The 25,716-nt window shown below is 41.7% G+C and overlaps 1 protein-coding gene, 1 non-coding gene and 1 pseudogene across 2 annotated transcripts; all 3 read right to left on the bottom strand.

The window, feature by feature from the left end:
- Nucleotides 1-21,119: 21,119 nt before the first annotated feature.
- Nucleotides 21,120-21,201, bottom strand: TRNAS-UGA (transfer RNA serine (anticodon UGA)). The gene has a single exon. It is a non-coding gene; the product is annotated as a tRNA-Ser (tRNA).
- A 2,248-nt stretch (nucleotides 21,202-23,449) lies between these two features.
- Nucleotides 23,450-24,758, bottom strand: LOC147443928 (small ribosomal subunit protein uS4z-like). The gene is made up of 3 exons (XM_086526718.1): nucleotides 24,601-24,758; nucleotides 23,909-24,290; nucleotides 23,450-23,781 (listed from the first exon to the last, which is right to left on the bottom strand). Exons 1-3 carry the CDS (start codon nucleotides 24,626-24,628, stop codon nucleotides 23,601-23,603), a joined length of 591 nt encoding a protein of 196 aa, XP_086382844.1. The 5' UTR covers nucleotides 24,629-24,758; the 3' UTR covers nucleotides 23,450-23,600.
- Nucleotides 24,759-25,095: 337 nt separating this feature from the next.
- LOC147443927 (uncharacterized) lies at nucleotides 25,096-25,710 on the bottom strand (annotated as a pseudogene).
- Nucleotides 25,711-25,716: the final 6 nt, after the last annotated feature.

Raw genomic sequence — 25,716 nt, 5'->3', positions numbered from 1 at the left:
CTGTGTGCAAGTTGCAATTATACGTATAGAAGAGAGATATGCCAATCTAGAGATGGGGCGCAAGCATTGCTTCGGATGTATGACAAGATGTTATTGTTCAAACTAACAGTATAGTAAGTTATGGTTTGCAAGTGTCTCCTTTTGTGTGGCACTCTTCCTAAGGTAACTATTGTTGATTATGTTGTGGATGACTTCAATGTCAATAGGGATAATGCACTTGTTTCATAAAGTCTCTATTGTAATGCTCAAAGAAATTTTTACACGTTAACAAAACGCACATAATTGGTTTATCACCCATGGGAGTGTTATATTTGGACATTTGTTCCATGGACATGTTAAAGTGGTTTCCAAAGTTTCAATTGCTCTCTGGTAGTCTATATTGTGCTCTTTGCAATTGGAGATATATTTTGGGAAGAAGTGAAAAGACCCAAACATATGATATACACACGCAAAATTTCATCTATAGTGAAGTCCAACATTATGTTTGAAGAGAGGTCATAAATTTCTTCTCTAATGAACTCATACATTATGTTCCAAGAGTGAAGGTAGTGAATAACACCCTTCTCATGGGTAAAAGCCAAAGTTTGTACGAGTCCATGAAGCAAAAATGGTGCATGGTTGATGAAAAGCTTGCACTAGTCTAGCACTCTCGATGCTACTAATGTTGAAGCTTCCATGAGGTGTGGGTACATACTCCATTATGTCGCCAATGGAAGGCGCATTAAAATGAAGGAATCTAAGTAACCAAGGTGACTGACGAGTGTGTGCGAGGGCGCGCACAACACCCCTATGGTTGAGGTTAGTGTTGCTTTTAAATACGAAAGACTTTAATCATTCTTTTGGTTGACCTTTAAATTCTTTGCAGTAGTACACATTAGAAAAAAACAAGAAAGAAATTTCTTAAATACCACAGTCTTAGGTAACTCCACACTCTTGGGGAACTCCATAAATAACACAATGAGTTTATCAAAGTTTGTTAAAGCTGCTATAGAAGTCTCCATGGATTCCTCCCTAGAAACAATGTACATGTAATCTTTAATCTCTTCAATAATCTCCTCTTGAAACTTCTTACTAATGAAGACGTGTGCAATGTTTCTAGCTCGGTTGGATTTTTCTTTAGATCCTCTAGCGATCATACCAATGTTGTTTGTCCATATCAAACTTTTGAAATGACACACCTCCGTTCAAAAAAGCGATTTTGAGATTTAATATAAAACTTTTATGTTTTCACATACATCACGAATACTTGTGCTCTGAAAAAAAAAGGACCATACATACATATAGTGTGGATTTAGCACCATTCTCCACATTTTTTATAATACCATATGGAATGTGTCTTTTCCCCGCCACTTTTATCCCTTCCATTGTTCATGAAGACGGACTTAAGCTTCCCGCTTACAATGAGGGATTTTTGTATAAGGTTTGATATTCCATAGTTAATTTTAATAATACCATATGGAATGTGTCTTTTACCCGCCACTTTTATCCCTTCCATTGTTGAAGAGGGACTTCAGCTTCCTACATACGATGAGGGAATTTTGTCCAAGGTATTTCAATGATGCACAAAACCTACCCATAGTCTGTCTCTCTCTCTCTCTCTCTCTCTCTCTCTCTCTCTCATTCATTTTTTCTCTTTTACATCGGTTAATTTGGGCTGATTCAATGATCGGCTTCTCTATCTCTCTCTCTCTCTCTCTCTCTCTCTCTCTCTCTCTTTGCTTCAATAGCCAGGTGGAGCCTGGAGGCAGAAGAGAAACCTCTCTCCCTCTCTCTCTCACATACACACACACACACACACACACAGTTTGAATTGGGTGCGAGGATCCCCACTCATGAGAGAGTTGCAATGAGAATTGGGTTACCATAAAGCATTCAGGGACTACAAAAATGCAAGGTTTTCTCTACACAAGGAGGTTATTTTCCTCCTTTCCCTTGTTGCCTGTAGGTGGGACCTCGCTCTTAGACTAAAATTCTGAGATACGGGACTGGGAGATACGGCAGAGTACCAGCAGAAGCCAGGACATGCCTCCTGTGTGACCTGGAGCCTGCCTGAGACAGAGTTGCACTACACATGCCACTGCCCCGTCTACTACAAGATACGTGGCCGCTTCCACTGCTTGTTCAGATAGGGCTTCGGACCACTCTCCAGAGTCATGCGGTACGAGGATGAAAGATGCTTGGGTCTGTTTTTGCTCGAGCTGCGCAGACACAGAGAGAGAGCCTGATAAGGGGAGTGGCCAGCCAGTCTTAGAGGCGGGTTCTGGAGCGAGAAGCGATAAGGAATCTTCCGAAGATTCCACATAATGCAAAGCACAAGAATGTGGGACTGAAAAGGGTGAAACCTTCAGAGCCCATAGTGATTGGAATAGCATGCAACAAGCTAAGAAATAAAGGAATATTTTAAGTTACAAATAGAGGAGCAGGTAGAATTTAGGTGTTGCTACAAAATAGGTCTTTGTAACGGTGTAAAATTGAGCCCCCTCAGTTACTGAAGAGGAGAAGTAGGACCTTCATCATTGTCATGCCACATAAAATTGAGCCCCCTCATTTACTGAAAAGGAGAAGTAGGAGCTTCATCATTGTCATGCACTGTTTGCACAAATTATAGTCAAATGGATATTGTCTCTAGAGCTTAGGAGATGGGTATGTGAGGATAGGTCTGTGTAATAACAGGCAACCATGTAAAATTGAGCCCCCTCATTTAATGAATAGGAGAACCATGTAAAGTTAACATATAGAGATTGCAGGCTTCAAGGTAGCAGCCAGCCCCCTCCCTCTGGCTCATTCTGGCAAACCTCACCATTCTCCCCTCCTCAGCGACCATCTCTTGCCACTTGTGCCCTCATGAATGGGCATGGAGCTCCTCCACCTCCTTCACCTTCCCCGTCAATGCAGCACTTCTACCAAACGGTTGATTGAACGACTGGACATCTTGAGTGAGCATCTTCAACCCCCGGCCTCAGAAATCAACCTCACACACGCGTCTTCCCCGGCTATGGAAGAGGTCTTAGACACTCCCGCCGGCCCAAGCCAAGATACAATTCCTTCTATTCTTCTTCCTTCCACAACTATCAAGAATCGTGAGGAAGACTACAAGAGCCATCGTTGGCCACTTCTTTGGACCTCGTCCACCCCTCGGAGCATTGAGGGCGTGGCAAAATGCGGAATGGTCATCGAAAGGAGTACAAGTTGTTAGCACAAAAGACTTGCCTAACAACTTTTACATCTTTCTTCTCAAAGACGTCTCCATGTCCGTCAAGCTTTTGGGCTCGGGATAATGGATCTTTCGCAACTCCCTGGTCTACCTTGTGAGATGGTCGGCTAGCTTCACAACCGACGTCAAGCCCGCTATCTTCCCGGTTTGGGTGGAGCTTCCAAATCTCCCTCTCCACTATCAAGCTCATTGTCGCCCCTCTCGGAAACATTCTAGGAGTGCGACCACAGAAAGAGCAACTCTCGATGGCATCCTCAAGTACTTATGGAGGTTGACTTCTCCACTGATCGGCCAGAGAGCATTCTCATCCAAAGGGATGATGGTCCTTGCTTTATCCAACCCCTAGTCTACAAGCACAAACCAGACTCTTGCTTCGACTATGGTCTGCAAGGTCACCTCATCAAAGATTGTCCACAAAGGAAAGTTAAAGCTAATCCCTCCCTTGAACAAGAAGAGTACGCTCCTCATGTTAAGATCCCTCCTCTGTCTCAACCCTGGAAGGATCCCCCAAGCGGCCCACCTAAGCAACTTCTCCATAGCATGACCTCCACCAACAAAGGTAAGACGAAGGCCTCCTTTTCTCTTCTAGAGTCTGTTGGAGATCTTAAAATTTGGGATGAGGACTAAGTTTTACATTGGAGTTTTGAAGAGCAAGTCAATGACTTTGACGCAACGCTGCAACCAAGCAAGGAAGGAGAGAAGAATTGGCCCACCCTAATGGAAGCGCAACGAGACAATAAGAGATACCTCGAGACTCCCCAAAGTGGCAATGGAGAGTCCAAGTCAAAGAAGTTCTCAAAGAACAAATCTAAGAGGTAGCTTTTAGGATGTCCAATTGTATTTTGCCTCCCTAGTTTGGGTTTGGGCCATTGTGTGGGTTTGGGCCATTGTGTTGTGTATCTTTTCCCGTTGTAAGCTTCTTTGATTTTCTAATACATATGGCTCGCTTTCATGGTTTTAAAACAACCCTCATTTAATGAATAGGAGAACCATGTAAAATTAAGTACCCCCTCATTTAATGAATAGGAGAATTGGGACCTTCATCATGGTCACATGTTGTATGCACAAATTATAGAAAAATGGATGTCTTCAACCAATGTGCCCAGTTTTGACTATATAAGGAGGCACCCACAAGAGGAGGGGTAACTATTTTCGAGTTACTCCCTCCACTAAGTTGCATTCTCAAAAGTTATCCCCTTGTGTTTACTCATGTATGTGAGAGAGTCCATGTCACAATCACCCCTCGTGTGTGGAGGACACCTAAGGGAGAGTGTAAAACTGTGAGTGCGTTGATAGAGGAAGAGATAATGGCATCTGCTTACTCTCGATTTTAACTTGTTATGAATAACTAGTCATCTTGTGGTCACACCCCCTTAGGTATGCCCCATACTGAGGGGGTAATCGTAAAACAAAAGCTAATTTATAGCTTTGATGTGACGAGCCTCATACATACACAGAGGGTGGGAGGTAAAAAGGCCATTTCGCAATTGCACCTCAAAGTGGAGGGGGTAACTCAAAACAGTTACCACCCCCTATGGAATCCCCTCCTAATTCAACTCTCTCTCTCTCTCTCTCTCTCTCTCTCTCTCTCTCTCTCTCTCTCTCTCTCTCTCTCTCTGACTATGTGCACTACATTGTTGACTAAGATTCTTCCTCTAGAGTCTACTATCTATTCATGAGACTCACTCAAGTCTCCATCCCTGGCACATGCTCTCGGAGCATGATCACATGAGGCACATTTATCAAATATTAAGTTGGAATATAAAAATAAATGCGGCTAGTAAGGCATCGTTGTGGTCACATGCAGGTTATAGGTTAATGTGCTCTTGAGTCCTCACATTGCCACCTGGAGGTTGAGCGCCATGCCACAGCTGGTTTCCATGCCCTTTGAAATTCCTGCCCACGAGAGAGAGAGAGAGAGAGAGAGAGAGAGAGAGAGAGAGAGAGATTCATTGGCCCTCTAGGTGTAGTCGGTTGGTCACTTTACACCTTCATTGTCTTCCCTTTGGCTACAGTGGCGTCACAGGCTATGAATGTGTCATGCAATCAACCTGGTCTAACACACTTTAAATTTCAATCGGTTCAGTTTTGCAACTATGCTGATTTTGGCATAGGGTTGGTTGTGTCCTGATAGTTGTGGTGGTGTTGGTGGTGACGGGAAGTGTAGAAACGCATGTCAAGGACTGCCCGCAATGCAGCAAGAGAGATGGTGGGGGTCAATCCGCTATTATGGGACGACGATGTGGTGGCATAGGCACAAGAATATGCAAAGAAGCAGGCAACAGCGGGCTACGATTTAGTGCCTCAGATGGGTCGTACCTACTCAAGAATAGTAGCGCCTCCTCAACCTATGGCATTGTGGACTTGTGGACAAGCTAGCAACAACACTTCAACTACAACACAGACTCGTGCGATGTCGGCTACATTTGCAGCGCCTATGTAGTCGGCATGGCCGCTACTATATTTCGAGCTTTGTATCTGAGTCAGCAAAGTGATGCATCCAAGTAAGTATCTGCAAAGATATTTGCAAAGATTTCTAGCTCAGCGCAAGGCTCTAACGAAGCAAATTGAGCTTTACCTCCCTTCTCCTTCTCCTGCGAATTATAATGTGAGCGTCGAACAGGACCCAAAAAGACAACATTGGGTATTTTTCATGTAATAAAAATGGCCTATAAACTTTGAGAATAGCGGAATTAAGAGAATTAGAGTGAGTATTTTTGTGAGATTACTTTAAGAACATAGAGGGTGAACTTAATTGATGGTAGCAACATAAACATAGTACTTAATTAACTTGGCATGAACAATACTTTTGCAAGAGAGAGAGTATTAAAGAATATGACAATAGTTGAGGACCGGATTTATTTGGAGCCGGTCCCCCCTTCAAAAGGCGTTTGTATTATAGATTCTCCCATCAAGAGAGACTTGGTACAATACAATCTTTGTGTTCCTTGGTGATGCTATGAAAATGAAAAGCTTCATTCATGAGCATAACATAAACTTTGCAAAAAGCATTAACTATCCCAAGGCTTCAAACACCTTCGAAGGTGGAGAGATCTAGCGGGGAATGAGGGTAAGGAAGAAGAAGAAGAATCATCCATAGGAAAAAGAAATAGTTCCTCATTTATCATCACTCTTCTTGATTAGCATAGCATAATAGCATAGTAATGAAGATGAAGAAGATGGCAACCTTAGCATTGAAGCATGGCTCTTGGTTGGATTTGCTTTCCATAGCCAAGAGTGTTAGTGTAGGCTCTCCACTTCTCAACAAGCTTGGAGAAAGAGATGGTGCTCTTGCACTTTGCATTCCACACAATGAGAGAAAGTGTGTGTGGTTAAATATGCTCTCATTCCTTTCAAGCCAGATTAGCCAAAAAATTTCTTCTCTTTTCTGTTCCAAATAACTGAAAACACTGAAACTGAATCACCTAGAAGGAATTGTTTCCAGTTGGGGGTGAAGCCCACAGCACTAATTAAAGGGACCAAAATAGTAGAGTTGGCTGGACAGTTCATGAAGAGGTGGGGGATGTCCTCTTCCTTTTGAATGCACCTGTTGTTATAGATTCTTGTGCCCATTCCAGCACCCTCATTCTGCAACCTGTCTAGACTACTTTGTGAAGGATGAGCCAAAGAAGGACTGAGTGTTTTGTTGGGATTCCTTTATTCCAAATGTTCTAGGACTTGAAGGTCCATTGCTTCTTTGTCATATTAACATTCCATTTCTTATTGAGGGTGGTGTGCACGGGAACCTGCAGGTTGGGTGGTAGATTCAGGGGATGGTGGAGAGCATTGACGTTGTCCCAGAAAAGGGCCTTGGTTGATGGGACTTTAATCCTTGTAGTTTACCCAACATATTAACCATCGGTGGGAACTTTTGATGTTGTGATGCTTACTTTTGAGAGGAACTTTTGGTGGTACATGGTACTTTTTTGAAAGGGACTTTTTCTTTCTACACAAATTAAAAGGGCAAACAACTACATTTCCAAATTTCGTAGAATCCCACACACAGCCAATTGCGCCCCCCCCCCCCCCCCCCCCCCCCCCCCCCCCCCCCAAAAAAAGCACACACACGTGTGTACGTTTCCTACCCTAAACCTCGCACACATGGGAATCCTAAACAATCAAAGAGTGACTGCATTAAATTAAAGGAGATAAACTGAGCACCTCATTGTTCTCCCTACTACGAACTTGATATTCTTCCCAGAGCCATGCCGCCTCAATTAGGTGACCCAATGCATAGTTGCTAGTGCTCGTTGGCTCTTTGCCTCTTGCTCGTTGAGCTTTGTCGTGCTCGATCTCGATTGGTGTAGCCATAATCGGCTCTTTACAATTTGCGTGCCTGTTTTGCTCAATCTCATCAATGGTCGAAGCTTTCCCAAAATTGACAACCTTGGTAAATTGAGTCTTGAAATTTTCTTTGATAGCTGAACATGGCTTCTTTCCACGGCAACCATTCTCTATGCCTAAGATGCATGATGAGAGAGAGAGAGCAATGCTCATGCGCGTGTAATGCTCAGTTGGAGGCACCCTGTTGCAAGAAGCAGAGCGAGGGCAAGTGAAAGTAGCAAAAGCGCAGTACGGTCCCTCCCGACCATGTAGCTTGACGTCATGTCGAGCTGTGGACGAATAGGTCTCGAGCTCAAGACTCGTCCAAAAAATCTTTGTCCCTCCCCCCGCCCCCAAAATAAAAAAGGGAGATTATCAAAATACCCCTCTAATTTGTGGAAATTTCCAAGATACCACTCAAATTTCAAAAAATCCCAAAATACCCCCAGCATTTTGTCATAAATACCCAAAATGCCCATCAAATTTTCCAAAATACCCAACCTTTTGACATTTTTTAATCTTGCCTTGCGATGGTGGAGTCTCTAAGATCAGGCTACTCTATAGAAGAAGAGGCCATCCTTGTTCTATGATACCAATGAAACATTAATTAGCTTTATCTTGCTTTAAGCATAAACTTATGTTGGGGTGGGTAGATCATTGAGGCTAGCATTCATCTTGTAGCATTGATAATTACAATAGTAATGAGAGAGAGAGAGAGAGAGAGAGAGAGAGAGAGAGAGAGAGAAGACTCAACATGATAATTTGATTAATGATAAACTCATGACATACAATGATAATAATTGGATTATAATAATTGGATTGAGGTTGAAGAGAATGTGTACAAGAGTTTGGTAGAAGCTCATATGGCTAGATGCACCTCTCAAGGCTCACAAGTGCCTTTTTCCAAGAGTCAACGGGCAACTCTCCAAAAGTCAAGAGTGGCTCCATAAAATGTAAAAAATCCATATAGACTAGAATGGCATTTGGTCCTTAGCCATCAGTGCACTTCTTTGCATGCCTTATAAGTTATTGTTCTTTGACATGTGCTTTCTCTCTCTAGTGTAGTCATTTTTGGTTCTATAAAAATGCATACAAACCCTTAGACAATTCCCTAGGCACTTTATGGAGGTATCATGAACCTTCTGGTACCATAAGGTCCTATGGCACACCTTTATGTCATAATCTTAACCCTGACCCTTCCAAACTATCTCACTTTCTCTTACTAGAATGACAATAATAGTGAGAGAAAATCATTTAAGTAAACCCAAAGTTAATTTTTGTGATATATTTTGGTGGATAGATTAATAAGATTCTTTAAGTGTCACAAGAAGATTTCATAATAACATACAAAAGCATTTCAGTATGGAGGGGGAAGCCCATATCTATTATATTGCTTCCATATGTAGAACTCAGCCATGAGAATTGACCCAAATCTGATGAGGAAAGTGTTTAGATGGATAAGATTCCCTATGCATCTATTGTTGGTTCTTTGATGTACACCATGATTAGGCCTTGTGCAAATATTTCATTTGCAATGGAGTTGTTAGTAGATTTATGGTGGCAAATAATGGCAAGCAACGTTGGAAAAACGTGAAAGGCATCGTAAGATACTTGAAAGGGACAGAAAGCATTGTGCATATTCTTTGGATACAAAGATGCACGTATAGTTGGCTACTCATATAAAAATTATGTAGGGAATGTGGACAACAATGTCTTTACATCCATTACTAGTGTAGTTTCTTAGTGAACTTGTTTGGAACATTGTACATTTTAATCCACAAGAGAGACAGAATATGTTGATGTGTCATATGCCACCATGGAAGCTATTTGGCTTAGTCCTTCAGTGGGAGATTTGGACATTAGTACAAAAATTCAATTTTGTATTATTCTAGTTAGAGTACTACCTGACCTGCATGAAAACTGTAAGGCCAAGGGAAACCTAGGGGGTCACGGACCTAAGCCAAGGGCCTGGACTGCACATGCAAATAAGAGATCCTAAAGGGCTAGGATCCCAACACCTATATAAAGGGCAGTAGGGAGGAGGATCACCCATGCAATCTCCTTGGGTCTTATAAAAACTAGCATTTCATGTACAAACAAAGCATATTGATGTGAGGTATCATTTCATTCAAAAGGTGCTTAAGGAAAAGTGCATTGAGCTTGTCAAGATTCAAACAAATAACACAAACCTCTTTAGCATTAAGCTTAAGACATTGCTTAATGATATGATCATTTTCCCTAGAGAAATGACATTTTTAGCTTCTTCTTGCCTTTATCACCAGAATTCTCAGACCTATTATTGTTCATAGAAGCAACAGTTGTGGGGGTAGGCTTGCTATCTACAAAAGCATGGAAAGTGGAAACATTGGTACTCTTCTTGTGTTATGCTATCACAAATGTGTGTTCCATAACACGCTGCTTAACCCTATTTTTTGGATTGGACCTCTTGTAACAATTTAGAGACAACACCAACAAACTTCACATCATTAGGTCTATTCTTTAACACAACTCCTAGATGTGGAGGAAAATAGTCTAGTAAAAATCTGGCAAAGCATCAAGAATTGTCTACACAAATGTGCTGTCAAGAATAGCCTAACCAATTTCAATTAGCTATTCATTGAGATCTTTAATCTACATAATCCACATCCTCCTCGTACATAACTTTGGACTCTAGATATTTTTTCAAGTAAGAAATTTTTGCTAGGTTAGGACCTACATACAAAGAATCTAATCTATGTCATAGCATGCAAAACAACTCTGCCAATAGAACTGTTAGAACTTGCACCATCATCCACACAATCTATATCCACAAAACCTAGTCTTATATCGTAACCTTGCGCAATGTTCCAAACACCCTTCTCAATAAGGACAACATGTGTGCCCACAAAGTGCGTACTTGTTCCCATCTAGTTTTTCCTCGAGAGCAGGAGCCAGGATGGAAAAAACATTATAGTTGTCAACCATGCCTCATGAATGTAATCGATGCAAAGATTGCTTATGTTTAAAAAAGATTTCACAAAACCAATATGTTTTGTATAGCTCAACCCACATTAGACTACAAATTTTCTATTTTGCAAAAAAATGTTCAATGTTGTAAAACTTGCACAAAAGGACAAAATTTTGCATAGTACCGTCAACAGTGAAAATGGAGGCCAAAATGAGCTCAAATCAAAATTTTGATATCGAAGAGCTCACCCAAAGTTATGTGACCCTATGAATGCTCACCAAAAATCACCTCAATTAGAAAATATAAGCCAAGAGGGTGTTGGAAACACTGTGGGGATGTTGAAGGCTGCTCTAATACCAATACCAATTTTTGGGAATATGGTTACAAGAATGCGGAGAAGATGGATGCGTATAGCTCTCAACTAAGGATTGTGTAGCCATTCCTACCTTCAAAAAATATTTACATGCCAACCTATGGCTTTCAAGGGCTCAAACAAAAGTTTCACCTAGAAAAGTTTGAGCCATTCAACCAACATATGATAAAGCTTAAAGACCTCCTAAGTTTTAGTCTCCAAGGTCACCTCCAAATCATTGTCAAAGAGGAAGTCTTTCCTCTAGAAATAAAGGATCTTATAAGATCTCACATAATGAAGCAAAAAGAGGATCATGCAATGCATTGGCAAGCTAGAAGGATAGACCAACAAAGATGAAGGGCCCTTTTTTCAACATGCTCGCAAACCGGCTTGTCTCATTCAAAATACTGGTTATTGTTTATCAAAAAGTCGTTCGATTCATGTGGGAGGTGGTTGAAGCACCCCCAGTGAAAAAGAAATGTTTTTGTACTGGTTAGTTTGTGACTTTTCTATAGGTGGAGGACTATGGGGCATGCATGCCACTACTTGAGGGCCCTCCAAAGGTAACTTTAGAGGGTCTATGGAGAAGGCCTCTATGCACACTCTATCCTTGGGAGGTGCTTCATGCTTGTAACTTTCATAGATGATTACTCATGAAATCTGTAGGTATATCCTACTTGTACAAAAGATGACATAATTCAATTTTTTCAAATGTCATTGGCACATGTTAAAACCTGACAGTGTGTGGGAAAAATATTAAATGCTTATTCATATGAAGGTTAATATAAATCCAAATTGTATCTTGAGTTATGGTATCAAAAGAGAGTTGATCGCTACTCCTCTAGAGGATGACGTTCCCGAGTTTATGAAGCAAAAGATATTGGAAAGAGTCTGAAGTAGGTGGTCCGATGAAAGATGAAACGGTGCAACATAAATTTGGGGTGGAAGATGTCCCTCCATATAAATAATTAGTCACTTGGACAAGTGAGTTCTAGAGGAGATATGGTCTAAGAAACATCTACCTTATGTGCTTCTAAGAATTGTTGGTTGCAAAACATACTTACCATGTTTCCAAAAAAAAAAAAATGTGCGAGAAGCTTGCAAGTAAGTCCATATCTCTTGGATATTGTGAGCTTAACGAGATAGGAACCATCTACAAGATCCAAAGGCTAGAAAAAATATGTGCAGTTATGATATTTCATTCAAGAGAGGGATGGGGTGCCAAATTTTCCACACAAAAAAAAAGGGTTCTCCCAAAAAGAAGGATCTCCCTTTCCTTTATTTGGGAGAGAAAATGCACCGTCCCTATCTCCGTTCATGAAAGCATAATCCCATGGCATATAAGGAGTCTGCTTTCTCTTCTCTCAAAGCTCTATTCATCTCCATGTGTCGTGTCCACTAACTTCAACTTCCTAACCTTTTTAATAGGGTCAAGCATATCCTTGGGGACTTGCTACAAGTCATTGGGTTTCATTCTAACAATTACTGCATTATAAGTATGAAATCAATGGCCAAGTTGAACAAACTGAGAACGCCCCTCTTTGCACCTCCCCCCAAGATGGCTAGTGTGAATATGCACATTGAAACTGGGTCCATTCCATGTGCAATGAATGAGTTGTGTGTGCATGTAGCCAAGTTGGCACATTACCAAACTTCCTCCAGAATCTTCTCTAGCTATCTGGCCACACACGACCACCATCCAATGTCAATCTTGGGATCTACCATGTATTTATGTTGTTTATAATGCATTATCCTTATATAGAGGGGCTCACAAAATAGAGCTACTCAATACCTGCGTGATTACCTGAGGGTGAAATATTGTTATCCAAAACGTTAACGCTTGGTGTCTCTACCAAGTGTCTCTATCTAGATGTCCCTGAGCATTGTTCTCCTCTACATCCCTTGGCCATTTCCAAAATGAAGCCTAATAGAATTTTTTATAAGTGAGGGTTGCATGCTCCTCTATGAGTCTACCTACTCAAAAGAGGACAACCTAAAAGAAAATGTGCATGCCATGGGAGTTCAACCAAAGAAATCTCAGGATTTAGAGGATTACATTTGGCAATGGGTTTTTCTTTTATAAATTTGCCAAAAAAATTCAAATCTGCATAATACTCTCAAAAATATATAAGTAAGAGGTTTTCAGAGAAAGCCTTGAATGCACGCGTTAGTAAGTTCACACATTGTGACAAACCCCCAAACCCCCCCCCCCCCACCCCAAAAAAAACAAAGTGTATTTGTATCCAAGTACCTTTGGCTTGCATACTCCATTATTCTCCTTCATGGACAACCTTGATGTATATACTTAACTTGAAGGTACCCAATGGTCCTATATATGTGAGGTAAATACCTAAGGAGAGGAGGTCATGAGGTGACGTTTTCGTCAAGGTTACCGATCAAGGGGTAGATGATTAGGGATGTTCAATCAACTTCCATTACTTTTCGGAATATTAGCATGCAATCGCTCGATTGACGACACCTCACTAGTGGAAATTGTCAAAAAGCATGGACAATCTACAACAATCATTTTCGTGCAACTCAGCAATCACACTATTTTTCACGTCACTTTTTCACACTATTGTTGACACCTCAGTCTTTGGAATTTTCAGAGAGACACACAAATTGCAAACCAATGAAGACTGACCAGCTTACTCGGAATCAATTTTGTTGTTGATAACTCAACATGCAAGAACTTTCTAGCCACACTCTCGCCAACTCTTGACGGTCAAGAAAGGACCTCTAGTGTCCTTTCTTCATAATAGCTGCTCCCACCATGGCTTCCGGCCTCCGCCGGTCACCATGTGGTTGCATTTATAAAGGACACTAGAGGTCCTTTTCCTACACCATATCAATTCATGCTATGAGAACCACCTTACCATTGCTCCTCCATCCATTGTCATTTCTCTCAAACATGTGGAATTAATCCATCATTAAAGCATCACAAAACCTTTAGGGAGATTGATTGAAACAAGGCGTCTAGAGGACAAAGGCACTCTCAAAGATGTAGACAAGTCATTAGCAAACAAGCAATTGCCAAACATGCACTGAGATTAGGGTCATCGTTATCCACCAAATCCAAAAAATTGCATTACTACAGTGTTCCCAGAAAAAAATTTGCTAAACAAATAGGAACTACTTTTCCTTGATTGCTTCACTAGGCAAATGGTAAGGAGTAAAAAAGTGATAGTGGTGTGAATTTTACCTCATGGCATAGCTTGTGATATGGCTCCATAGCATCTCTCCTCGAAGCTTTCGCCAAAAGCTCTATGACGTCGCGTCACAAATAAGGTTTTACATTAAAAGATGTATGGAGGTGAAAATTTACACATTATAATATTCAAAGATAGAGAGAGATGCATATCATGCATTGTGATACTTGTACCAAAAAAAAACATACGTATGTATGGTGTGTAGTTGGCACTGCTCTCCACATTATTAATAATACCGTAGGGAGCGTGCCCTTCCTCTTGCCACTTTTATCCCCTCCATTGTTTAAGGGGGACTTATGCTTCTTCTCCAATGTTGGAGGGACTTTCTATTTCTCAAAATACTGCAATTATACAAGGAAGAACTTATTACCAATGTTTTATAAAGACATGTATCATCCCAAGTTGCCATGCCGCGGTGTATTGTCCATGTGTCCCTTTGTTCGCATCACAAAAATTCTTCAGTCCTTGTCACCTTAATCTACAATCTTTTCAATAAAAATGATGTAAACTCATTGCTTTAATGTGTACATTATGGAATCTAAATACTTTTGAGATCAGATAGAGGAAATCAAACTACACAATATAAGTGTACCTTTGGTATTGGTCATCTGCATCAAAGCACAATCTTGGATGGATTGGCTCCTAGACCTTCCTTACATTGCTCCACCACCTTACCACTGCAATATCTATGTTAAGGCCTAATATGTCTCTGACTAGGCCTTCAATCTTTTAAGTGTGGCTACTATGGACTCCCATGGTGCAAGGTACTCTTTGATTGATATGAACTCCCATGAAGCAAGGTACCTTCAAAGCTTACCCCATGCTCCTTCTTCCATCCAAACATGGATTTCTAAGGTCCTCAACAATCATGCATTTTCTTGTGCCTCATGCAAGCTTCATACATGTTCGCTATTTTCTTCACCTCGTAATTGCTTTTGCCTTGCTATGTTGATTGAGTGGAAAAAACCCCTCAATGGCCGGTCCCAAGACCATTTTGGGCATCCAACTCAACCACAAAGTGTGAAAACCTAGAGCTTTGGACATTAAAAAAACACCATACATACGTTGATTGTATCCTGCAATCAATGCTCTCCAAGAGACGACATTCCAGATAGGAAGCTCCTCAAGTACCTTTTTGTTCTCTTTGAAGCACACCACATTTGGCATACATCTTGATCAACATTTTTTTGCAACAACCCCTGCCTAACAATACCAGAGTGAATTTTTAAGCCCATATTAGCATCTTGCGTAGAGACACACGCCTTCAAGATGGACACGTAGGTGATTGCATGTGGACAGAGGCTCTCACTTTGCTTGCTCTTGATGGTTTGGTGTTGGGCTGATCCAAATTCCTTGATCATAGATTTGAAGCAGTCACAATCCTCATTCACAAGACTGGTATTACTGCATACAATAAGAAGATTGAGGAAACTAAATCCATCTCATTGAATGCCATCTTGCCTCATTCTATGATATAGGCGAAACACAATGAAATGCCCCTGGTGGGACTGCCTGGAATGAACCTCCCATTAAATAGCCCCCTTGGGCCTCATTCCCTATCCACACTTGCAGTCGGCCCCTTGGGCCTGGTCCTTGACCATCGGGCATTGCCTTGGCATGACATTACTCCCCCCTTGGAGAAATGTTTTCGTCCTCGAAAACAAGAGTAATGATACACTAATGTTTTCCACAGCGGCATCCTGCAGGGATTCAACTGTTTGCTTGACCAAAACATGGTTCAATAGAAGGTTCAATGAAAGCAAAAGTAACATCTTGATTTTCCATATTGTTGTCCTGTTACAATCGTCTTGGTGTAACTATCGCATAGATAATATAGCGTAAAACTCCATTTAGAACTCACTTGAGTATGCGAAATGAGTTATCACAACTAAGATGTACCCGAAAGATTACCTCTTTTCACTTTCCTTGAAAGTAACTTGCTGACATAACTCATCAACCAAGTTTAAGTCCGTGACTTGTTATCTTCTCATATCGGTAAACAACCCCACCATAGCTATTGTTCAAGGTTGAGAACCTGAATTATACATGAAGGGACTAAACTTAGTCGCAAACATGCTCTAACTTATGATAAACAAACTCCAAGTAGAGCAATAAATGCTTATTAATTGGATTGCGTGGTGCTAATGTACGCACTTTGCATAACCTTTAGCAATACATTACACTTTGTAATCTGTCTATCCCATTGGATAACTGACAGTACTGAGGTGTGTCTCCCCCACGGTTTACAGACAGTCTTCCTAGATGATTGGTAAACGGGGATCACAATATCGTACAACATTGTTGAGGAATCAACAAGGTCCTGAATAACCATCATGGTTAACTTGAAAGATCCACAAGCACCCAAACCGAGCCATGACCTCTATTGGTGATTGGTAGACCCAAAAGTAATCTCATAGAGATACTGCACATGGAGTCCAACATGCTTCATAAGCAACAACTTGATGAATACGCATGCTGTTCCAAATCAGTCTTTGCTAAACACTAGGGCCCATAACACCTAGTGTGCATGCATTTAGCAAAAAACAGATCCGAATATCCATAATCAAATGTGCCAATACTTATAGCAAATGTGATGCTCCTAGCACACATTGAAGAGGAGTGTAAATAGTTACAAGAAGAAACTGAATACCTCCTATTGCAATCATTTGCAAGCCTTGTCAAAACGTTTGAACCATAAAAGAAGATGAAACAGAAGTCACTTCTAGGTACAAACAATAAAACCTTTTCTTTAACAACTCATAGCCTTGCTATATGTATAAACAACCGTATGTAATGTTGTTTAGCAGCACTTGTACCGTAACAAGTTATTCTAACTATCCGATAACTTTTGGCCACTGAAATTGCTCATGATACATCGTGATGAAAATGGTCTAGAACGTAGATTTCACCAGCACCTAGGGACATCGTCGCGACATATAATTGAAGGGCACCAGTGTCTGTCCCAGAGACTCATATTCTCCACATGTGGAATATGTCTCATGTAAGGATGTCTGAAAAAATGTACCATGCACTTCGCATGGAGTGTGCCTCTTAGCAGGGGGAGGGTGCCCAAAATCGGATGCCCTAAAGCATAACAAATTTATTATAATTAAAAAATTTGGCAACTTACTGTGAGCGATGGCGCTTCGAGTAGAGCCGCCGAGAGGGAGAAAGAGAGAAAGTCGTCGTCGTTGCTCGAATGCACCCGCCGGGGTTTTCCTCGGGTCCCCCTCGTGCTCCTACTGAGCCCGCATGCGCACCGTTTGGTGCCGGCCGAAAACCCGCCTTCCTCCCCCCTTAGGGTTGTTGCCCACGCTGCGGCTTCGGCTGCCCACTGTGTAGAGCATGCCCACGTCTTCGGCTTCGTCGCTTAGCAGGCGGCCATGCCCACCTCCAATCTCTTAGTTTTGCATGAGCATGCAAGAGTGGCTCCACACCCTCATGCCCAAAATAGCCCCTTGCTCTAATACCAATAAAATACCCTTGGTGGGACTGCCTAGAATGAACCTCCCATTAAATAGCCCCCTTGGACAAATAGCCCCCTTGGGCCTCATTCCCTATCCACACTTGCAGCCGGCCCCTTGGGCCTGGTCCTTGACCACCGGGCATTGCCCTTGGCATGACATACAAGGTCGCTCTCCCCTTGCCAGACATAACCCAGGTAGAGTGAATTCCATGATGCAAGATCCCTAAATGCCATGGCATTGAAGACTTCTTGAGCATCTGCCATGCTCTCACACTTGCCATACATATCAATAATGGCATTCATGAGAACTCCTTCCTTATCCCCTACGCACCTCTGTAAAGCATCACATGAAGTTTCCTCCCAACTTAAGGGTTGTTGGATCACCACATGCTTTGAAAATGCCAACAAAAATTGCACTATTTGGTGATATCCCTTGCTCTTGAATTTGTGTAAAGAACCTAAAAATGGGAAAACCAAAAGGACTACAAGCTCTTAGTCAAGTGAAGCAATTTGGTGAGATACCATCTGCAAACATCTTCCAAAAACAGTTCAAAACCTCTCTTCCAACCTGAAGTCCTAATTAGAGCAGTCCAAGAAACATCCCTACAAGAGATCATCTCAAAAACTTCTTTCACTTCAGAGAGTATGCCGCATTTGGAGTAAGTGCCACCAAGTTATTGGCAACTTGAGACTCTGACTCAAGCCCATCCTTTGCAATCTCAATATGTATTCTTGTCATTTTCCAAATGCCCCAAGATCACTACACACCTTCAAGACATAGACGTACGTAAGAGCATATGGAGACACCCCTTCTTGCAGTATACTTCTAAAACAGCCCCATACTTCCTCGTTGAGCCGGTGTTCGGCATGCCTTGAATATCGCTTTCCAAGCCGAAAAGGATTATGCCATTATGTAATTGAAAGACTCCATTGATGACTCCCACAGAACCACAAGCCTTGATACCACATATGAATGTAATATAGTTGGGTATGACACCTTCCGATATTATATGATCGTAGACCAAGCCCCTGCTCTGCATAAGCGGCAAAGATAGTATCCCATGAGATACTATCTCAATTAGACAAATATAGTGCTTTTGTAAGGAACTCAAGCTTGAAATCCATATCTACTAAAGTATTGCCAAGAACCTTCTGCTGGATGAGGCAGATGCATACTTGCAGAGGAGGGATCTGTTGACTGGAGTCTTTCTTCGCTTGTTGGAGTATCGCCGCGGAGTCATGTTACTACCAATTGGGTGATAGTCTTCGATGACGCCATCTTATCACGCATCACTTTGGCTGCCAAATTTGAAAACATTGTTTACCTTGCTCAGCTTCTGATAGAGCCGGCTGTAGGCAAAATTTAGACATCACCCATGTAATTGAGGTTATCAATGCCTCTGTTTCTTGCATCAACAAACTGCCAGCTCAGCTCTTTCATAGTTGTCTGTACACTCTTTTCATCAACTTTTTCTTTGATAAAGCTTCCCAAGGTGTTTTGGCATGCATCATCAAATGCAAATATAGTCTCTAACATCACTGCTCAATAAAGTAGCTTCCCCGTAGCTACACGCTTCGAGCATGTGACTCGTCCTTGGGACATATACAAAAGTAGTGAAAAAAGAAGCATTGAGTCCCCTCTTTCACACATGTATGTAATTCCTCGTGATCAATTGATGTCATTCTGCACACATGTCAATGAAAGCATTACCAAGCATAATCGTTTTCCAACAGCCCTTTGAGTATTATTCTCATAATGAGTTTGTTTATCCATGCCAGCTTCCTGCATTTTGCCACATGCAACCTTCAAAACCCAAGAAATTGAAAAGCACTCAATAGTCCTTCAGCAATCAGCTCATCAATAATTATTTGTTCACATTGTGTTGCATGATGGGACATGCCACATGCCTTCAAGATGAAAGCATAGGCCATCTTATTTGGAGAGAGTCCATCACATTGCATTCAAATGAAACAACCAAGAGCCCATGGCCATGCATAATACCACATGCCTTTGGATGCATTCAAGATGCAAGGATAGGTGACCACAATTTAGACCTTCACCACCTAGCCCACTTTGAACATCTCTTGCTTCTTGGCCATATGCTTCTTGGTGCTACCGATGTTGGGCATATCCTACAATCAACGCATTCCAAGAGACCATAGTCAAAGGAAATGGTCATCTTTGGGATCCCCTTCCGCCTCCTATTTGATAGTTTCTTGCCCTTTGCAGTTCCGTGTTCCTTTTTCCCATTTTGCGTTCCCAGATCTTGTTTTCCATATAAAAAGCTCATCAAGAACATTTTGTGTTGTCAGTACTCCACAGTACACATGTCCGAAGCATTTCAATACTTGACAGTTTTTCTAGGAGCCCTTGGCCATGCATATGTCAAGTTCTTGCATAATATCACATGCCCAAGCCCATGGCATCATGCATAATACTACTTGCCTTCAAATGCCTTCAAGATTCAAGCGTAGGTGACGGCAATCTCCTGGAAGAGAAGACAACTCGCACCGGAAGGTAGTCAAATCACTTGTTGTGGTCCAGCAAGAGTAGCGCATTTGATATGAAACATGAAGGGTGTGTTATAAATTTGCTTGCCCTATGGTTCTATCCATTGCCAGAGCCCAGGTTAGAGCGAAAAGTGGCATCCAGCAATATCTCTCGCTCTCTCTCTCTCTCTCTCTCTCTCTCTCTCTCTCTCTCTCTCTCTCTCTCTTCTGGGGTGTGCGTGTGTGTGCGCGCGCTAATAAACAGAGGAAAATTGTATAACCTTTCTATCACCCAAGTGTGGTAGATTGGTAATGCCATTTCCCTCTTGAATAAGAGGTCTTGAGTTCAACTCCTTGTCGGCTAGATCTTTAAGGTCTCTTGGGATAGTTTCTTACGACGTCAAAACTCTCTTCTTCTGGGGGGTGTGTGGGTGTGTGTGTGCGCTAACAATATAAGAGGAAAATGGTATAACCTTTCTATCACCCAAGTGTGGTAGATTGGTTATGCCATTCTTTAAGGTCTCTTGGGATAGTTTCCTACGACGTCAAAACTCTCTCTCTCTCTCTCTCTCTCTCTCTCTATCTATCTATCTATGTGTGCTTCTCCTTTCTCGTGACCTTACAGAATTCGGCCGTTGCTGCTGCTCCTCATGTCTACTCCTTCTCGTGACATTACAGAATTCGACTGTTGTGCTACTCCTCCTTGTGACCTTACAGAATCGGCCGTCATTGCTGTGTCACCTCCCAAACTCCACGCGCATTGCCATGCAACGTTCGTTCATCTTTCCTTTATTCTCTGTCCAATGAAATGTTGCCAAGTGGCTCTCCCCATGCTCCATGGTCAAGGCAAAATCCTTTTTACAACTTAAATACGAAAAATTTGCGATATTTTTAAATTGCAAAAACAAATTTCAAAAGTAAAAACCAAAAGGTGACAGGTGCATTGTAACTGTTTACAAAATTTTCTCATTAGTCCACACGAAGCATCTCATTTGCTAGAACATTTCGTCATCTTGATTTTCATTGGGATATGAGCATTGAGCGCCACCAAAGGTCTTGGGATTTGGCTTGAGCTCTTGTAAAAGGAGAAGAAAAGGAGAACGTAAACGTTGCATTAGCGTCGGCTGCAGGGTTCGAACCTGCGCGGGCGTAGCCCAACAGATTTCAAGTCTGTCGCCTTAACCACTCGGCCAAACCGACCCTGATGCACTACTTCCCAGCATTTTTATATCAATTATTTATTACTCGACCCCTGATCCAAGTAATATTAGCATTGTAATGTAGAGTATTGATCACCCTGGTGCTGTCAATCGCTCCACCCTCCTCCCTTATTTTGAGCATCTGGACATCCAACCAAAGAATAGCAAATCAAGGTAAGAATTATCTCGCCCTCCTAGCAAATTCATTGCCCACCTCAATTCCCTTACCAGCTAAAAGCTAAATAAAATACAATACAAGCTTTAGTGACCGTGTATGAGAAAAGGGATCACAACTAATCAAAGTATGGGGGGTTAGGTTTCATGGTTACAGTGGGAGCAGCCACAATCACCCCCAACAAAGGCCATGTCCACTCACTCACTGCACAACCACATGATTCTTATTATGATGTGCACGAGGTTAAGCAACAATCAGTCTGTCAATATTGAGTTGGTTACAACCAAGGTGCATCCCACACACGACAATATCATCCCCAAAAAGAATATAGCTATGCTAACTAGATCATGAATGCCCAATAAAAGACTATTTCTAGAAAGCAACAAAAGCCTCCACGTAAACCCAATGTTGAGGGTTCGAGGCTCACGGGCTGCCCTCAATGGGTTTTACCAATTTCACGATTGGGAAAGTTAGTCCCATGGTATGGCCCCTTGTAGGTGTAATGTATGCTATAATGACCAGTGTATAAAAGGTTTTCCCCACTGCCTTCCTCTGCATACATTTTGTTTAAATAGGGTCTTATATATAGATATCTTGCCACGATAGTGGCTTGAGATATTTGCACACACAAAGACTTCCTGAAACTTCTCAAGTATGGGTTCAAGATGTCAACTAGACATTTGGCTTGCAAAGTATCACTCTGAACGAAAAGAAAAATCACTTCAGTAGAAGTAATATTGCAAGAAGCTGCAAGTTATTGCTCAAGTTGTCAGTCTTTATCAAGCTACCACACAAGTTTCGGAAGTCTCAGTGAAGCTTTTTTCACTTTCAAGATGGCCATGGAAAAACAACTTTAAAGCTGGCTTACTCTTTCAAGTCAGGTTGCACTGTGATGTGGGTAGATGCCCTTAAAGCATCTTGCTGGATAAGACCTCCTGAAAATTTTCTCTGAGCTCCACTGCAAAGTGGAAAAATTGTCACTTGAACGCAATGACATCAGGATCCCGATGAATTAATTTACTTGCTTAGGTGCACCATCAAATTAAACACGGTACAGGAATCAACAAACAATTAGCTTAAGCAGAACCAATAATGTAGTACTTCAATTCAAAGAATCAAATAGCAGCAAGCCATCAATGGCCATAAATTCACAATATTGGATTGATACAATTTCAAAAGAGAAATTGGGAGTTACAAAACACCTGTGATGCGATCTGGCAAAATATGATCTCATAATTGACATAGGAGTTTTTCAGTCCATCACTTTGCCCAGAGACTATTGTTATGATGTTCAAATCCACAACAAGTAGGTGTACCAAACTTACCCAATTTCAGTGAGGTGAAAGAAAGAGTATAGACGCCTTAAGTAGATGGAAAAAATCATAACATCCAAAACGTGTCAGTAGATCGAGCCCTTAAGATTCTTAATCTCTGCAATGCACCACCACTTGGAGAGTGCTTCATGTAAAACTCAGATTCTAGCCTACCCACTGACCGCACTCAGCTGTGTAACTCCCGCACAAATGTCATAAGTCATGCCTATTCATGTCTGGAAAACAATCAGTCAGGCCAAGTACAGATACGAGGACATACCATGCATCAGAGCTGTGACTCGAGATTTGAAGGCGTGAAGCACATTGGTCATAACTTGGAGTTCACTCGTGGTACTACAACTACAAATAGCAGAACTACACCACCAATGACCACAAACTTTTCCCCCAATGCAAGAATAGCTACACAGTACTTCGACTTACCAAAAACACTCTCATCAACACTGGACTTCAGTAACAATTTGCAAAGGCAGTAAAGGCAGCACAAATAAATGGTCTTCTGCCCAGAAAAGCCATTAACAATGTCAGAAAACATGATATAACACTTGCACGAGACCAAACTACCTCATAGCTTTGCCCCAACAACTAACTCTACTCGGAAAACAACATACAAAGCAAGTGGCAATTGGAGAAAAACACCAGAAGCACAGTACTAAATAAGCCTACAGCTAGAATTTACAAATCCACCAGAAGGATTTGTAAGCCAAAAGACAGAACTTTTGAGACGAACAGCAAAAAGAGACTAAAAGAAGCAGACAGAATCTGATAAATTCTATAACAAAATTGTAGCAAAAGCGCCTGATGCTAGCAGGCCTTCATTCAAAAAGTTAACAGTCAAAAATGTCTAGTCTCTCTCTTTGTTTCTTGACTTCAAACAACAGAAGCTCTGTCACTTTAATCTTCATCCTCCTCCTCTTCACCACCAGCAGCCTTCTTAGAGGCAGCCTTCATGTTCCTTCTCTTCACACGGCCAGGTCTACCGCCACCGAAGGGACTCGACAGTGCAAAATCAATATGCTTCTGTGAATCCACTCTCACCAGAAAAGAGGCAACATTGACAACTTGCTTGCCAACCCTGTAAAATTACCAGCCATGTAAGCAAGACCATTTTTGTATCATTCACATAAGCACCGAGAAATTGCATCTTCAAGCACACAGCTACCCTAATCTACAAATTAAGAGCCAAAACCAGTAACCCTGACCTAATATGCCTCTGCTTGATAAGCACTCGGGCATGATGAATCGATTTGGCCATGCCCGACTTGAAGACAAGAGTCTGCAGACGGCGTTCCAAGAAGTTCTCAACTGTCAATGCCAAAACATAATCGAGCTTGTTTTGGCTTTCATCTAGAAGACCATATCTGAACATGCGACGTAGAAGAGCCTCTCCCTCGAAGATTCTGCGTGGGTTCTTCTCATCGAGTGTAAGCAACATTCGGGCATTGTTGCGGATACGGCTCAATGCATATTGAACTCTCCACAGTTCTCTCTTGTTACGGAGTCCATATTCCCCTACGAGCTTCAGTTCTGCATCGAGCCGCTCCTTCTCATAAGGACGGCGGGGCTTCTTGAACGTCTTTCCATCTGCACAGAGAATTTAGTTCGGAAGAAAGATCACTCCATGCTCGAGTCAAGTTATATAATTGCATGGCTCTTGACCATAGACATCAGAAGTAGCTCTGAATACCCAGATCGAAGATGATCAACTAAGTAAGCGCTTCGAAGGGATAGAGCCAGAAAACGCACAAATATAATCGCGCACTTAAAAGGCAGAGACTCACAAAACACACAGATATCTCTCTCTCTCTCTCTCTCTCTCTCTCTCTCTCTCTCTCTCTCGATAACATAGAAAGGAGAGAAACCGCGCAGGTAGAAGGAGAAGAAAGCCACTCACAGTTGCGGTAGAAACTGACGTGCACCATGCTGCCGCCTCCTTCGCCAGAAGAAGATGCACTCTCTGAAAAACCCTAATGAGACCTCCCTTCACGAACGTGATCGCTTATATATTTACCTTCTCCATTCGCCCGATTGACAATAATAATATTGCAATTTGAAGAACACTAGCTTGCGCGACCCGTCTATCGGCCTACCGGCAGGTCTCGCTCGTTCTTATTATGACACAAATTAAATTAATGACACACATGGTATTCATAAGTTCATGATACACGCGCGCAAAGAGCGCAATATGATTTTCATTTCAAATAAGAGCCAATAGTTTTGTTGCAAAAAAGAGGCTTCTTGATAAGAGAGTAATCATCAGAAACATAAGGGATAAAACATAAGGAATCCCAACCTCAAAAAGAGATCACCATCAAACCAAACCCATTGTAAAAGGCATCATTTACCTCAAAAAGAGATCACCATCAAACCAAACCCATTGTAGAAGGCATCATTTAGGTTGAAAGCGAAGCTTGCGATAGACACGGGTTCGCACTCTGAACACCCAGGGCCCAATGTATCGCACACTTCGTCCAAGCCGCCTTGGAGTATCATCGACAACATACATTCTCACTTTCCAATTCTCTGCTTCAAATCCAAAGGAAGGTAGTGCATTTATGGGCCGTTGATACCCTATCTCTCTAAGAGAGACATGACCCCGTCCTGTTGCCTCATCTAGCTCTAAGGCAACATGATAGTATCCTATGAGTCCTAAATAGCACGTGGACTCATATAGACCTACCAATAGATGGGCTGGATAATAGTGTTTCCTACAAAAAAGAAAGAGTATGTTAAGAAAAATCCAAACCTATTGCAAGACATAAATAATAATAATTCAAAAGCCATACCTTATGACATCAAAGTCTTCTAAGATATGGACAACATCATTTGCAGGTATGGGTCCCCTCCAAAAAAGTGGATCTATGCTTTATACAACACGATTAGTATGCTTTAATCATTTAAACTTTAAAGTGAGGCTCAATTTTTTGTAAAGTTTTAACAAATTACCTCGAATATATTCAGACACCCTATCCATTGTGTATTTGACTGTAGATCAGATGGCCATCTATAA

The sequence above is a fragment of the Adiantum capillus-veneris genome, chromosome 13 (genome assembly GCF_014529385.1).
Source record: "Adiantum capillus-veneris isolate H3 chromosome 13, ASM1452938v2, whole genome shotgun sequence".
Classification (NCBI taxonomy): domain Eukaryota; kingdom Viridiplantae; phylum Streptophyta; class Polypodiopsida; order Polypodiales; family Pteridaceae; genus Adiantum; species Adiantum capillus-veneris.
The sequence above is the reverse complement of the archived record's forward strand: the minus strand, read 5'-3'. Positions and strand labels throughout refer to the sequence as shown.

Coding starts and splice junctions, on each gene's coding strand:
- LOC147443928 (XM_086526718.1), bottom strand. CDS start 24,628: ATGGTGCACGTCAGTTTCTACCGCAACT. Junction 24,291..24,600: donor CGTCAGTTTCTACCGCAACT/GTGAGTGGCTTT, acceptor TTCTCTGTGCAG/ATGGAAAGACGTTCAAGAAG. Junction 23,782..23,908: donor ATCAAGCAGAGGCATATTAG/GTCAGGGTTACT, acceptor GTAATTTTACAG/GGTTGGCAAGCAAGTTGTCA.